Genomic DNA, 16,188 nt, shown 5'->3' with positions numbered 1-16,188 from the left:
TGAATTGAGGTTCCTGGACACTGAGCTTCCCCCTGCTCAGGTGCTGAAGGCATCCTCTCTCGAGCTACTCACCTCAACAACTGACCGGAACTCATGTCATTTTGGAAACCATGCTTGGCTTAGTCTAAGCCACACAACATTAGGTCCCTGTTCAAAACTTTAAAGTTACTGAAGCAAAGATGTAGGGCAGAAAGAGGTAGAAGGGTGGTATGTGTGCAGAGATACATTGGTAGCGTCTAGAAAGTTCCTTCAGATCAGCACAGGTGGTTAGCATATTCTACCACGGGGTGTGAACTAGATGCCTTTAATACCCAGTTAAGGTGCCTCTACACATTGAAGGTTGGATATTACTTCCTGAACAGCCACTGTAGTATGACTTATTTTTACAGTACAAGGAAGGGCTGTACCCTCACCTCCTGTGCTCATGTTTTTCATTTATGTAACTATTACAAATAGTTTCCTGTTGCATGTTTATTCTTCAGGTCACTTATGTAGGTCTGGCAGCTTCTGCTAGAGTATTTTGGTTAAACAACTGTAGAGCTCTTTTTATTGTTATTATTATTTTTTTAAATTTTACTAATTCTTCAGGATTTTAAATTGAATATGTGAAATACGAATTCACTTCTCTAAACAAGATAACAAGGTTTTATTAAGGGACAAAGTCAATAAAGCAAAAGCAAACAGCGCTGGGCGCGTGACTGTAGCCAGAGGCGCGGGTGATTAGTATTTGTTACAGGTTTATATACTTTCACAATTCCATTAGTCACATACATATTCATAATCCCTGCATATAGGCAGGGAACATTATAATTAAGTCCAGTAATTTATTATCATAAGTCTCCTCCTCTTGGTGTCTGCGCACTGCTCTTCAATAATTGTGGGCGGGGGTCTTGAGGATGAAGTAAGCAGTCTTCCTCATCTGAGTAGGGGTCTTTAAGATGAAGTAAGCAGTCTTCCTCACAGTGTGCTTTTCACCTTTGGCCCAGTTGGACACCCCAGTAATTACACAACTCACTAAAACCAGCCATAGCTGTAATTATTCTGATAACTAACAAAGATTTGAAACAGTGTGACCTTCCTGCAAAATTTATAGCAGGACAGGCAGACAAGGAGTATCCCAAGCTAGCAGATGTTTGGGAGGCTCTGTCTTTGAACTAACTGATAAATACAAAGATGGTGTGAAATAACTCCTTCTTGCCTAGTGGAGTCACTAAATCTTGTTATCTCACCACAGACTTACAACACAAACATTGTTCTTTAAAGCTAAAGATACTTTAGAGGACCAGTGTGAAACAATTAACTCACGTTTAGTGGGGCCACTAAATTCCACAGGCTAACAACATAAATATTGTTCTCTTTCTACAACCTAAGTTAAGCTAAAAAGTATTTTAACTCTATATTTTACAGGCACTAATTTTACTTCTATCAAGCATGCAACCCCCCCCCCCCCCCCTTTTCTTCTTTTGAACTTTACAGATTCTTCTACTATATGACTCCGGTTCGCTCATCTTATGTCTTTATTGAGTTTTGGTTTTGTTACTATGAACTTGTATAGTTATATCCCCATAATCACATCTATGATTTGCGAAAGCCAATACATTTATGTGTTTATCACAAATAGAAAAAAAATCTGACTTAGAATACAGACTTCATTGTAGATGTGAGTTGACTGTGTCCCTGAGAGTTGTGGAAAGATAAAACACAGTTTAGAGCTTGACATGCAGAAATATAATTTGACATGCCAAGAAAAAGATACAAGGTTGACTGGTACACCCAGTAATGAAAGATGTTAAATTAAATTACTATCCTATAATTTCCTGCTTTGAATGCATGCCTGTGTGCACACTAAGAAAGTATCTTCTAGGCAAGAGCATTTGACTTCATTAAGACCTGTTGTTCCTCATTTGCCTGTACATGTTGCATGTGGAAGAGAATCTGTAGTAAACCCCACATTTTTTAGCAGGATGAAACTACTGCAGATTAATATGAAAGAAAATAAGTTTTAAGAATACAGTTGCCAAAATCATACATTCAGAAGTGCAGTCCACAAGATCCAGATATTTAATCTTTTCTTGTTATATACAGTAACAAAATCTATTCCAAAATAGCCCTTTACCAATAGGTCTTCAAGTTAAGAGGGTCCTAATGTCTAATCTCCTTCTAATGAGGATTATTTTAATGCTGTCATTTACAGTCATGTTAAAATCAAGGGCTCTATTAATATCGGCAAAATTTTAAATACAAATGCACTGTGAACACTGTAGAAGGCAAAAGTAACTTGAAGAAAAGCCCTGTTCTAAAATCCCTGAGTCAGATGTGCCAATTAATGGTCAGCCCTACCAATTTTTCTCGTTTGATATTAGGGGGCATGCAAAGTCATCACTGCCATTTCAGGTCAAAATCCAGAACCCCACTTGTTCCCCCTTCCTGAATTACACATGTGTAGCACAAACTCAAAGCCTTACTTTGTGGTAAGCAGGTCAGGTTTATTTTTCTGTTGTGAGCTGTTTTAATAAAAAGATTGGAATTCTAATTTAGGCCTTCAAGTCCCTATTAGTTAAGAGCCTCTGGGTAGTGCTTTCTTGGCCCTTTGAGAAGGGGGGGAGGCAAGCAACTTGCCTACTACAGTGTAGATCTCAACTATGTTTGGTTTTGCCAGCTCTCTTATACAGTTTGTGCAAGTCACAGCATAACAGACTCAGCTTGTGCTAAGGAAATAGCACAGTGTTTCATAGTGTGATGTTGCTGCCTGATAATCATCACAGGGAGGTACAAAGCAATGGCAATTAAAATGAAACAAAGGAGCAGCCAAGAGTACACAAATTCAGAAATTTAGAAATAGCTGAAATGCCATGTTGCTTTTCTGGGATTGAAAGAACCTCACACTTTTATGGCCTCTTCAGGGGAACCCTTTTCAATTATTTCCTATTACCAAATCACACAAGCCTCTCTACTGACTGAGGATTTTCCTTTGAAATTCACTGAAGACTTCAGCAAAGACAGCTTTAGGTCAGTTTGCACTCTTTAAACTTTCTGGGCACAGTGTTAGTTTGCAATTTGTCAGTATTCTTAAATGGTACCATCATAAAGGGAACCTCCAGATATACTAAAACTCCAGAGACAAACCAGCTCTTTGGCAATGCACTGCCTTCATGGTAGTTCTTTGGGAAAGTGTGTGTTCTGGCATCATACAGTTGTGGATTTTTGGTTTGGGTTTTTTTTTTTGATAGTTCTCCCAACAGTTCTTGCTTGGTGACTTCTCTCCTTGAGAGACAGCTCATCATTTCATACTGTACTCCAGACCTGCTGGGTTTCTTGAGGCTGTGGGGGTGTCTAAGGGAAGCTTCCCCAAACCCGGTTATTTACATAAAGATTTGTGTGAACTTTGCACCACTGAATTCTGGTTCACATATGAAAATCCCTTCTCCCAGCTTTCTGTGACAGTCAGAACACTGACACAGTCACAATAATCCTGTCTGACCTGTTTCAGGTTTCAGAGGCTTTTCATCTGGTCTCTTAAAAGACTGCATTTCCTCTGAAGAGAGTGACAGAACTAACTGCTGAAGGAACTGATCTCCAAAGAATTTATTCCAAATCTGGGAAGAGTCCTTTATTCAGTTAAAAGCCTTTCATTATCACGAAGATGACAACTGGAAGAAAAAAAAAGGGCATTTTTGTATTTTCTACTTTACAATTGAATTTAGAAGTGCAAGAAGGCTTCTTCATCTGTTAAAATGGATACTACAATTAGTCCCTTTGCTAACAATTTCAAAAGAATGGCAGCAGATTGGTTTTGTTCCCAAGATGAGGCTGAATCAGGTTGTTAGGACAGTGTGAGGTGTCACAAAATGCAGAAAGTTGTAGCAGTGGTTGTTTTGAAGGGCTGGGGATTGTTTTTCCTCCTTCATGTGATTCATACCCTCTTCAGTAGACATGAGTATCAATCTAGTACTTAATGCTCCCAAGTTTGTTATTAGAGCTCTTGTTCTGAAAGCTTCACTTTTCCAAATCTCTGCCTGCTGGCAGAGAGTAGTTACAATCTAGTCAGACTGCCTCAACAACACACCTTGAAAGCCTGATTGTACTCAGAGAGAGAGAGAGCAGATGTAAGAGAAAATATGAGAGCACACAAACAGGGGAGAATATGGGGGCAGCTCTCTATCACTAGAAGAAAGCAAAACAATTTAATGGCCTAGTTTCTGCCCCCCTCCATATGTTCCTTGGCTTGTCAGGGGCATTGTCTTGGCACAGGCATGTTGCTGACGTGGTCAAAGACTGCTTAGCCTTCTGCAGTGAAATAAATCTTGCCCTAACAAACTATGTCCTGTTGCAGCATGTTTCTGACTGTTCTACAACCTGATGTTGAAGTTATCAACATCACATTCACACTTCCTCTTTTCATACAGATCTTTTCATAGACTTTCCAAAATGTATTTGATGTTAATCTTCCCTTGGATACTCATGCACACTAGTGCCATCACCATAGGAGAAACCGTGACACAAGTAACCAGTGACTAATGCTACTCTGTCTTAAGGATTTGAGTGAATTCCACCTTGAACTCATCTGCAGAGTCATAGGCACTGTCTAGACTTCCCTTGATGCAGCTTCTGATTTGCTTTGAAACTTTGACTCATTAACATTTGACAAGTGTTCTTGCCTTTTATTGTTTCCTGTTCTTTCTTTCTGAAATGCTAAGATGGGATTTTTTGTTATGGAGGAATCAAACATAATTCTATACAAATTATGATATTCCTTTCCATAGAAACACTGGGAATCAATAGAAGAAGATGAGAAAAAACCTAAGTAGTCAGAACCATTTTTTTCTAGGTTTCACTAAGAGGGGATATAGAGAATCTTGTGAAGACAGTTCTAAACAATTGCTGATATTGATAATGCATGTCAGGGAAGGCGAAGGCCCCAGTTATTTAAAAACATCTCTCTCTTTTGAAAGACAAAAAAGTCAACATCTCTTGTAGCTGAGACCAAGAAATACAAGTTAGTCAAGAGGACCACATCCCTTTAAGCAGGTATGTAGGAGCAGTTTGTACAGCACAGAAAACCTTATTGTTCTTTCTCTACTAAGACTTTACAGTAATAACTGTTATGTATGTTTTTCTATTTTCTCCAGATCAATCATTTTAGTAGCAAAGGTAGTGTGGAGTTTATGGAGTAGGTGCTGACTATATACCTGCAGTTGATGCCCAAAGGCAGTGATGGCATAAACACCAAGTTGGGCACTAGCAGAGATCTGCATGGTATCCATGATAATAAGCTATGAAATAATTCACAATAAACTTGACATGGACACCAAAAAGGCCTGATACCTTGTTGTAAAGGCTGTACCACTATAAAAATTCCACAGGTGCATTATGAAATGCAGAGTGCCTTTCAGCATTTCAGTAACCAATGAAGCAGCTATTTTTTATTGCAGATCACAATAGTATGTGTGTGCAAACCCCATCTAATTTGTCTAACATAATGTATTTATCTTATTAGAGGTTTGGTTTGGTTTTAATCTGGTAAAACAAGGTATTTTAATTTCATTTATTACTGAGAACTGCTGTGTTTTTTTTAGACTGCCTAATGTAAAGCAAAGAATGTATCCATTATTCTTTACCAAATTTGATTTGCTGTGCAAATCTAATGAGACTGATTCTGTTTGCTGTAAGAAGGACCAAATGCAAACACAATCTGTGGGAACTTTTCTTACTTTCAGGCAAACTGAATTTGTTCTTCTACATGTAGCTTATTTGCTTCTTTTCCTGCTTATTTTCAAATTAGAATGAAATGATGTTGAGCTATTGGTGGACCCCAGATAGTTTGAAAAGAACCTATTTCTAGCTGCTTTCTTTACTCACAAATTGCTAAACTTCAGCTTCAGATACCTGTAATTTTTATCTAGCATCCCTATTCTTATTTCCTTATTTAAGGTTGAAATACAACTCTTATTTAAGCACTCGCTTAGATCAGCAAACATAAAAGCAAATGACATGATAGAGTCTATGTGTCACTTTCAATTATTTCAAGTGAAGGTTTGGTTGGTTTTTTTGTTTGTTTTTTTTTTTTAATCCTGCTAAATTTAAGGCCCTATAAAAATAACCCATTTGAGTCAGGATCATGAAAGTCCAACTCTCTTGTCTTAATGCCATTTCTAACTACCTATTTCTATTGCAAAAGAAAAACCTAAATGCTATCAGTTAAATGATGGACTGGATCTGTATTGAGGATTTGAATCACATTATCACATAACCTCTCAGCCACATTACACAGATGTACATGTCCAAATCTTGGTATATCTGGGAATTTGCATCCTTGGTGACTACTAATATTTTGGTCATTGTTACCTTTGCACATCTGGTTTCTGGTCTGTCTTTGAAGTCTTAACACATAATCTATGGTAGAAAAGCAAAAATTAGTTAAGGCTTGTCAGCCACATGTTCTATATCCAAATCCAGTATGCTGTAAATATACGGGACAGGAAGAGGCTTTGTGAGTTCAGTCCGCAGCCAGAGCAGTATGTTATAGGTAATTGTGTATAGAAAACGAATTGGTCTAATTTTGCAGTTCATTAGTCCACGTGAAATTTCTGTCACTGTTAGAAAGTCTCTCTACTATCTCTCATACTTAAATATACATTAGAAAATTAGAAAAGCTATAAATTTGTTTTTGCCTACCTTATTTATTCTTATTGTAATGTTGGCCTTTCCTTTAAGTTAATGTTTTTTATTTAAATCAATGGCGTGTTTTTGTTTTTTCTACCAGTCAGTTCCTTGTCTTTTTTCCCCTTTATTTCACTTTTTAAAGAGCTGTGATTGCTAATCAGCATTCATCAACTGTTTTCTCTCTGTTCTCATGATGTATCCAGTCCCTCATAGGAAAAACAGCTCTCTGTTCAGATTTCCAAGATTAGGAAGCTTTTAAGTATTCATGGCGATTATTTAGCACTTCTGCTGTTTTTCATATAGGGACTCACTGTAATATGTTTTGTAAAACATATGTATGGAAAAATGGGGTCATCACACAATGAATATTTAATCTAAACAGAAAACAAATAAGCAAGCAGTATCTTTACTGGTTTTACTCTAGAAAGTACTAAAGGTCAGCATTTAAGGTAAAGCATTTAAGATTTACTGGCAGTATTATATAAGAAATGTCTTAAGCTTTACAATAAACACTCTATTTGTTCTGAGATTAGGCATTCTTTAGTTGCAGCCATATGACAGATACCAAAAAAGAGGAATTCCTTATCATCTACTTCATCCCTAACAATGCATTGTGAATAATTCTTTTTAGGGAATCAAAAAACCTTTTACTGAAGTAATTAAAGCCAACATTGGAGATGCACATGCAATGGGACAGAGGCCAATCACCTTCCTCCGTCAGGTAAGAATATTATAAAATATTATTCTTAATTTTTTATTAGATTACCAAGAATGCCTTAAAATCTGTCTGGTGTGTGTAGTAGCATAAGTGATTCCCTAGATGTACTTAGACTTAACATAGTTCTTTTGTAAAGAATTACAGATTTTCATTTCTGAGCCGAAGTCCTATACCTTGCTTGCTGAGTGTCCTCTTTCAACACAGTAGCTTTCCTTATGTTTCATATTATTCCCCACCCATACATTCTCCTGACAATTTTCCTATGTTATCAGTCTGCGCATTCATTATCAATAATGCACTTCAAAAAAGAAAGTGGTTGTCTTCAAAGAAAAAAGCAAATGCCTTTCTTCATCTGACAGTTTAAGATCTTCATGCAGTTGGGTGCAACTAGTTGTAATGTTGCTGAAATTCCACATTTTACCTCTGGTTAAATTTTAGGAAAGACTACAACAGAATTCACCTTTGTGTATTATTCCTAAAACACAAGCAAAGTTTAAAACTAGTATTACACTATTTACTGAGCATCCCTTACACACACATGTAATATCCACAGTCTATAATAATGGGAGCTCTGCCCGGGCTCCCCCGATGGTGGCCAGCATAGGCAGACAGAGCTGGTTAGAGGGGAAGCTGTGGTGCAGAGCTCGGAGTGTAGAGAGTGCCTGCACTGGTCTTGTGAGGGAAAGGTGCAGAACGGGCAGGGCTGCGCTCGGTGCTCCCTGGTGGAGGTCCTCCTCCAGCAGGTGGCTGAGCTGCGGGATGCTATCACTAAGCTGCAAGATGTCAGGGAAGCTGAGAGGAAGCAGGACTGCTTGCGCCAGGCCCAAACAGTGCAGGGGCCTCAAGCTTCCCCTCTAACTCATGGAGGAAAGAAGGAGGCTGTTAACCCGGGAAGCTGGGAATTGGTACCAAAAAAAAAAACCAGCAAAAGGAGGAAGAGAGCAATTAAAAGCAAGGGGCTTCCTCCTAAATCTACTGTACCCACCCAGAACCGCTTTGCTGTCCTGCAGGGGGCTGATGAGGAAATGCACTTGCACCAGAAACAGTCGGCTGGTGCACTGGTACAGAAGATCTCTACTGGTGCCGCCAGGAAAAAGCAGCGGGTTGTAGTAGTAGGGGACTCTGCCTTGAAAGGGACAGAAGCACTCATCTGTCGGCCTGACCCGGTTGCGAGGGAAGTGTGTTGCCTACCTGGGGCACGGATCAGGGATGTTGTGGAGAGGCTGCCTGATCTAGTAAATCCCACTGACAATTACCCACTTCTAGTGATACATGTGGGTGCTAGGGATATAGATAGTAGTAGCCTGAGGAGTATAAAGAAGGACTCCAGAGCCCTGGGAGAGGTGGTCAGGGGCTCTGGAGCTTAGATAGTCTTTTCATCAATTCTCCAAGACACAGGGGAGGACCTTCCAAAGGCAAGGAGGATTGGACAGGTTAATAAATGGTTAAAAGGGTGGTATCATAGTCAGGGGTTTGGGTGTCTTGGACATGGGGCCCACATTTGTAGGCCAGGCCTACTGGGGGCTGGTGGAGCTGCTCTGATAAAGAAAGGGAAGAGTGGCTTTGCTGGGAGGCTTGCCAGACTTGTCAAGGATGCTTTAAACTAGATGTGTTGGGGGAGGGGGGCATCATTCCATCCCAACACACCCAGTCAGTTGCCAGCACCTATAATAAATGCTTGGAGCAATGTGGTGATATTCTAGACGCTCCAGCCAATGAGCAGGCTTCATTTGCAGCTGAGCTCAGGTGCCTCTATACAAACGCTCATAGCATGGGGGACAAACAAGAGGAATTAGAGATGTGGGCACATCTATGGGGCTATGATATAATAGGCATCACAGAAACATGGTGGGATGGCTCCTTTGACTGCAGTGTTGGAATGGAAGGTTACAGGCTTTTTAGAAAAGACAGGCCTGGTAGGAGGGGAGGGGGAGTTGCCCTTTATGTTAGGGATAGGCTAGAGAGTATGGAACTCCCTCTGGGGACAGGTGATCAGTTAACAGAAAGTTTGTGGGTCAGGGTTAAGGGGAAAACAGTGATGGGAGACATTACTGTGGAGATCTGTTACAGACCGACTGATTAAGAGGAACCTGTGGATGAAGCACTCTACAGACAGATAGGAAAAGCCTCATGCTCACAGGCCCTTGTTCTCATGGGGGACTTCAACCACCCTGACATCTGTTGGAGCGACAGAACGGCCCAGCAGAAGCAATCCAGGAGCTCTCGATTGTGTGGAAGACAACTTCTTTATGCAAGCAATAGAGGAGCCGACAAGGGGAGGTGCCCTGCTTGACCTCGTGCTCACCAGCAGGGAAGGGCTCGTTGGAAATGTGACGCTCCAGGGAAGTCTTGGATGCAGTGATCACGAGATGGTCGAATTTGAGATCCTCAAGACAGTGAGAAGAGCATGCAGCAAACTCACTGCCCTGGACTTCAAGAGAGCAGACTTCAAGAGAGACAGATGCACCCAGCTGTCGGCCTGACTCAGTCTCAAGGGAGGTGTGTGATATGATATAATAGGTATCACAGAAACATGGTGGGTGGCTCCTATGACTGGAGTGTTGGAATGGAAGGTTACAGGCTTCTTAGAAAAGGCAGGCCTGGCAGATAGGGAGGGAGAGTTACTATTTATGTCAGTGATAGCCTGGAGAATATGGAACTATGTCTGGGAACAGATGATCAGTCAACAGAAAATGTGTGGGTCAGGCTTTAAGGGAGAACAGCAATGGGAGACATTACTGTGGGGATCTGTTACAGACCGACTGATCAAGAGGACTCTGTGGATTAATGGCGCTACAGAGAGATAGGAACAGCCTCACTCTTGAAGGCCCTTGTGATATCTGTTGGAGGGATGGTAAGGCACAGCATAAGCAGTCCAGAAGGTTCCTCAATTGTGTGGAAGACAACTTCTTTCTGCAAGTAATAGAGGAGCTGACAAGGAGAGGTGCTGTGATTGACCTCGTGCTCACCAACAGGGAAGGGCTCGTTGGAAATGTGATGCTCCAGGGCAGCCTTGGATGCAATGATCATGAAATGGTCAAATTTGAGATCCTCAGGACAGTGAGAAGAGCATGCAGCAAGCCCACTGCCCTGGACTTCAAGAAAGCAGACTTTGGCCTCTTCAGGAACCTGCTTAGTAAGGTTCCATGGGATATAGCCCTAGAGGGCAGGGGGGCCCAAGACTCTTGGTTAATATTCAAGTATCACCTGTTACAAGCTCAGGAGTGTTGCATCCCAAGTAGAAGGAAATGCTGCAGGAAGGCCTGGAGACCCCCTTAGATGGATAAAGAGCTGCTGAGAAAAATTCACAGGAAAAAAAGAGGCTTATAAAAGGTGGAAGCAAGGACAGGTGGCTTGGGAAGAATACAGGGATGTTGTTTGGGAAGTTGGGGACTGGGTTAGGAAAGCTAAGGGCCAGTTAGAATTAAACTTGACTAGGGATGTGAAATATAACAGGAAAGGATTTTATAGGTATGTAGCAGCTAAAAAACAGAGTAGGGACAATGTAGGCCGCCTCCGGAAGCTATTAGGAGAACTGGCTACACAGGATTTGGAGAAGGCTGAGGTTCTGAATGACTTCTTTGCCTTGGTCTTCACTGGCAAAGGCTCTGGCTGCACCACCCAAGTCTTGGAAGGCGGATGCAGGGACTGTGAAAATCTAGACCTTGGGCCCACTGTAGGAGAGAATCTGGTTTGAGACCACCTTAAGAACCTGAATGTACACAAGTCTATGGGCCCTGATGAAATCCATCCGCGGGTCCTGAAGGAGCTCGTGAATGAAGTTGCAAAGCCACTGGCCAACATATTTGAAAAATCATGGCAGACAGGTGAAGTTCCCGATGACTGGAAAAAGGGAAATATAACCCCCATTTTCAAGAAGGGGAAAATGGATGACGCAGGGAATTACAGAGCAGTCAATCTCACCTCTGTGCCTGGAAAAATCTTGGAGCAGATTCTCCTGGAAGGCATGCTAGGGCACATGAGAAAGAGCAAGGTGCTTGGTGACAGCCAGCATGGCTTCACTAAGGGGAAATATTGCCTGACCAATTTGGTGGCCTTCTATGATGGGGCTATGGAAATGATGGACGGGGTGGAGCAGTTGATGTCATCTACCTGGACTTGTGCAGAGTGTTTGACATGTACAGTGGGATTGAGTACGCCCTTAGCAAGTTTGCCGATGACACCAAGCTGTGTGGTTCGGTTGATACGCTGGAGGGAAGGAATTCCATTCAGAGGGACCTTGACACACTTGTGAGGTGGGCTGATGCCAACCTCATGAAGTTTAACCATGCCAAGTGCAAGGTCCTACTCCTGGGTTGGAGCAATCCGAGGCACAGCTACAGGTTGGGCAGGGAAGAGATTCACAGCAGCCTTGTGGAGAAGGACTTGGGGGTGTTGGTTGATGAGAAAATGAAAATGAGCCAGCAGCGTGTGCACTTGCAGCCCAGAAAGCCAACCATATCCTGGGCTGCATCAAGAGGAGCGTGACCAGCAGGTCAAAGGAGGTGATCCTGCCCCTCTACTCTGCTCTCGTGAGACCTCACTTGGAGTATTGTGTGCAGTTCTGGTGTCCTCAACATAAAAAGGACATGGAACTGTTAGAACATGTCCAGAGGAGGGCCACGAGGATGATCAGGGGACTGGAGCACCTCCCTTATGAAGACAGGCTGAGAAAGTTGGGGCTGTTCAGCCTGGATAAGAGAAGGCTGCGTGGAGACCTCATAGCAGCCTTCTAGTATCTGAAGGGGGCCTACAGGGATGCTATGGAGGGACTATTCATTAGGGACTGTAGTGTTAGGACAAGGGGTAACGGGTTGAAACTTAAACAGCAGAAGTTTAGATTGGATATAAGGAAGAAATTCTTTACTGTGAGGGTGGTGAGGTACTGGAATGTGTTGCCCAGGGAGGTTGTGAATGCTCCATCCCTGGCAGTGTTTAAGGCCAGGCTGGATGAAGCCTTGGGTGATATGGCTTAGTGTGATGTGTCCCTGCCCATGGCAGGGGGGTTGGAACTAGATGATTTTAAGGTCCTTTCTAACCCTAACTATTCTATGATTCTATGTAAATTCAAAGTTCCAAGAAAAACTGAAGCCCTATCAAACTGGGGGTCCACATGATGAGATTATGAAATTGAGCTATACAGCATACTGTTAGCAAACTAGGAAGACCAGAGCTTCTTACAGTTTATTCAAAACCAATGTTATTAAATAAAGTACTGGGTAAATGGGAAATTCTTACTCCCTATGACTGTGTGCACACATGGCTTAGTTATTCAGCCACTGTCCTAAAAGATGACAACAGCCTATCCATATTACACCATGTAAGCATAAACATGAGGGACTGGAACAAATTAATCTGATCTCAGATATAGAATTATAGAATAGTTTGGGTTGGAAAGGACCTTAGGATCATCTAATTCCAACCCCCCTGCCATCTAGATTCTTTGTGTCTTACATTCCTTCATAAACTTTATTCTGCTAGGTCATGTTTCTACTTTTACTGTGTTGTATATCACCAGTTCTTTTTTTAATTAATTATTTCATACAAACTCAAATTAGTAATAACTATAAGTTATTTCTAAGAAGGATTATTATAACATGCAACTGGGGCTTCAAAATTTGATCATATTTCTCATTTCTGCTCTATTTTAAACTCTTGGTTTCTTGTCAATAAAGTGGGCTAGTATTACACAAAGCGTGGAGGATAGAGCTGTTTAGAGATCACATGAATAATTAACTGTGTTTTATTGTGTTTGTACTATGCATAGCTCATCTGGACTCCAGTCTTCACTGTTTGTAATACTCATAGTTAATAATTCTGTAACTGTTTTTATGAGCAGAACTTGGAACCCAATAAGATTTCTTTACTTCTGTAAGCACTACCCTTAACAAAACAACTGCAAACTCTTCATCAATAACCTTTGTTTTAAATTAGCTAGTATTCATTATTTTAATTTCCAAAGAAAGTTAAGAGTAATATTTTCAACTTAAAATAACCATTGAGAAGTGGCCAATTTACATTTTTTTGGCACTTTAGGTAGTGGCACTGTGTACATACCCAAATCTGTTGGACAGCCCAAATTTTCCAGAAGATGCCAAAAAGCGAGCCAGACGGATCTTGCAGGGTTGCGGAGGAAACAGCTTAGGTAAGCATCTTAAGTTTTAGTTGTTCCTGTTTGTACTAGAAGCAGCAAAGGTAGTTTCAATATCTGCAGTGCTGAAATTTCTTAATCATGTTTTATATGATTACAAGTCAAATGGGAGTAGCCTAGGGCAAAATGATAGGAGGAGAGTTCATGGTGTGGCCTACCGATAAGCAGTGACTAACCGTGCAAATTTTTAAAAACTAAAACCACTGGAGACCTTACTGATCTGCTGTACTGGTTTATGCCTTCTCTCCACCTTCCCTGTCTCTAGTATAATGTATCAGCCCCTTCTCTTGGTCTCAGTTGCTCATCAGCCTCTGTACAGCGCTCCATAAACACGTAGTCTGAGGCAAGTCCATGTGCAACTGAATGGAGGCGACTCCTATCACTTCGTTGTTAGCCTGACATCTTACTGCTGTTTTCTTCATGGCTGGGAAGGAGAAATTTGCTTTCATGGGAAAAAGCAAAGGTTAAAACCTGATCCCTCCATGTAGATTGAAGTGATGGGTTCTAATAAAATCTTGTTTTCAAAAGCTGTCCATCCAACAGAAAAGTGGCTTCACTACATATGGTAAAGCCATTTGAAGCATTGTTCCCATATCTATATTGGCCTCTTTAAATGTATTAACTGCAAAGTTAATATGAATGTCTTTACCTCTGGATATTGCATAAATAACCTCACTTCCAGTGAACTTTCGTTAGGCAAAACTCATAATACCGAGTCTTGCTACTCCCAGACTATATATGAAGGCTTAGATATGTCCTCCACTTCTGTTGTGTTCAAATCAAATACTCTGGGATTCCTTTGACAATATTTACTTTTCATGTGGGGTAACTGTCATGTCTTTCCAGGTAGCTGAGAAATTTACCCCTGTCCTACATATAAAAATATCTAATATGTGTACATGCAGTTTTTTGGGTTGGGTTTATTTATTTGCATCCTACATTGCAAACAGATGGGTTCTGATCTAAGCTATCAGTTGATTACAATTAAGAGTAGAAGACCTGAAAATTGAGTTCAGGTCTTCTGAATATCCTCACTGAATCATGGGACTCAATGCTTAATGGAGCACAAGACAGAATGACAGCTTAGGTTTGTTCTACTTTAATAGCATCTCCTACCTGTGGTCAGAGACCCATATATAGACCCAATATAACTCTTAGTTCTGTAAAAATAAATGTTTAGCACATCAGGGAACTTTGTGCCCTGAACTAACATTTTGTCCCATGGTTCTTTGTCTTGATAAATTATGCTTTCACAGACGTATTATCAGGCAGACTATTAGCATATAACTGAGTGATAAGAGTTAATACACTCCATCCAACAAGCACAGAAGATTCTACAGCTTCATGACAGTGTTCTAAATTAGAATCATAGGATCATAGAATAGTTAGGGTTGGAAAGGACCTTAAGATCATCTAGTTCCAACTCCCCTGTCATGGGCAGGGTCACCTCCCACTAAACCATGTCACCCAAGGCTTTATCCAACCTGGTCTTGAACACCACCAGGGATGGAGCATTCACAATTTCCTTGGGCAACCCATTCCAGTGCTTCACCACACTCACAGTAAAGAACTTCTTCCTTATATCTAATCTAAACTTCCCCTCTTTAAGTTTGAACCTGATACCCCTTGTCCTATCACTACAGTCCCTAATGAAGAGTCCCTCCTCAGCATCCCTATAGACCCCCTTCAGATACTGGAAGGCTGCTATAAGGTCTCCATGCAGCCTTCTCTTCTCCAGGTTGAACAGCCCCAACTTTCTCAGCCTGTCTTCAGGCTGATCATCCTCATAGCCCTCCTCTAGACTTGTTCCAACAATTCCATGTCCTTCTCATGCTGAGGACACCAGAATTGCACACAGTACTCCAAGTGAGGTCTCATGAGAGCAGAGTAGAGGAGCAGGAACACCTCCGAGTTGCTGGTCATGCTCCTTTTGATGCAGCCCAGGATATGGTTGGCTTTCTGGGCTGCGAGAGCACACTGCTGGCTCATGTTCATTTTCTCATTGACTAATGCCCCCAAGTCCTTCTCCACTGGGCTGCTCTGAATCTCTTCTCTGCCCAACCTGTAGCTGTGCTTGGGATTGCTCCAGCTCAGGTGTAGGACCTTGCACTTGTCATGGTTAAACTTCATGAGGTTTGCATCAGCCCACCTCACAAGCGTGTCAAGGTCCCTTTGGATGGCATTCCTTCCCTCCAGTGTATCAACCGAACCACACAGCTTGGTGTCATTGGCAAACTTGCTGAGGGCGCACTCAATCCCACTGTCCATGTCGCTGACAAAGATGTTGAACAAGACCGGTCCCAACACCGATCACTTAGGGACACCACTTGTTAATGTTTTCCAATTGGACATTGAGCCATTGACCACATCTCTTTGCATGCAGCTATCCAGCCAGTTCTTTATCCACTGAGTGGTCCATCTATTAAATTGATGTCTCTCCAATTTAGAGACAAGGATGTCATGTGGGACAGTGTCGAATGTTTTGCACAAGTCCAGGTAGATGACGTCAGCTGCTCTACCCCTGTCCATCAGTTCCGTAGCCCCATCATAGAAGGCCACCAAATTGGTCAGACATTATTTCCCCTTAGTGAAGCCATATTGTCTGTCACCAACCACCTTGTTGTTTTTCTTGTCCTTTAGCATGCTTTCCAGGAGA

General features: G+C 41.6%; 1 protein-coding gene across 1 annotated transcript in view; it reads left to right on the top strand.

The window, feature by feature from the left end:
• LOC117438020 (alanine aminotransferase 2-like) overlaps positions 1 to 16,188 on the top strand; it is a 41,249-nt gene that overhangs the window by 11,069 nt on the left and 13,992 nt on the right. The window contains exons 2-3 of the mRNA XM_034073373.1: positions 7,295 to 7,384; positions 13,418 to 13,526. Coding sequence (XP_033929264.1) covers positions 7,295 to 7,384; positions 13,418 to 13,526 — 199 coding nt within the window. The remainder of the gene's footprint in view (positions 1 to 7,294; positions 7,385 to 13,417; positions 13,527 to 16,188) is intronic.

Source organism: Melopsittacus undulatus, chromosome W, assembly GCF_012275295.1.
Source record: "Melopsittacus undulatus isolate bMelUnd1 chromosome W, bMelUnd1.mat.Z, whole genome shotgun sequence".
Classification (NCBI taxonomy): domain Eukaryota; kingdom Metazoa; phylum Chordata; class Aves; order Psittaciformes; family Psittaculidae; genus Melopsittacus; species Melopsittacus undulatus.
Note: the sequence above shows the minus strand (reverse complement) of the source record. Positions and strands in the feature narration are given on the sequence as shown.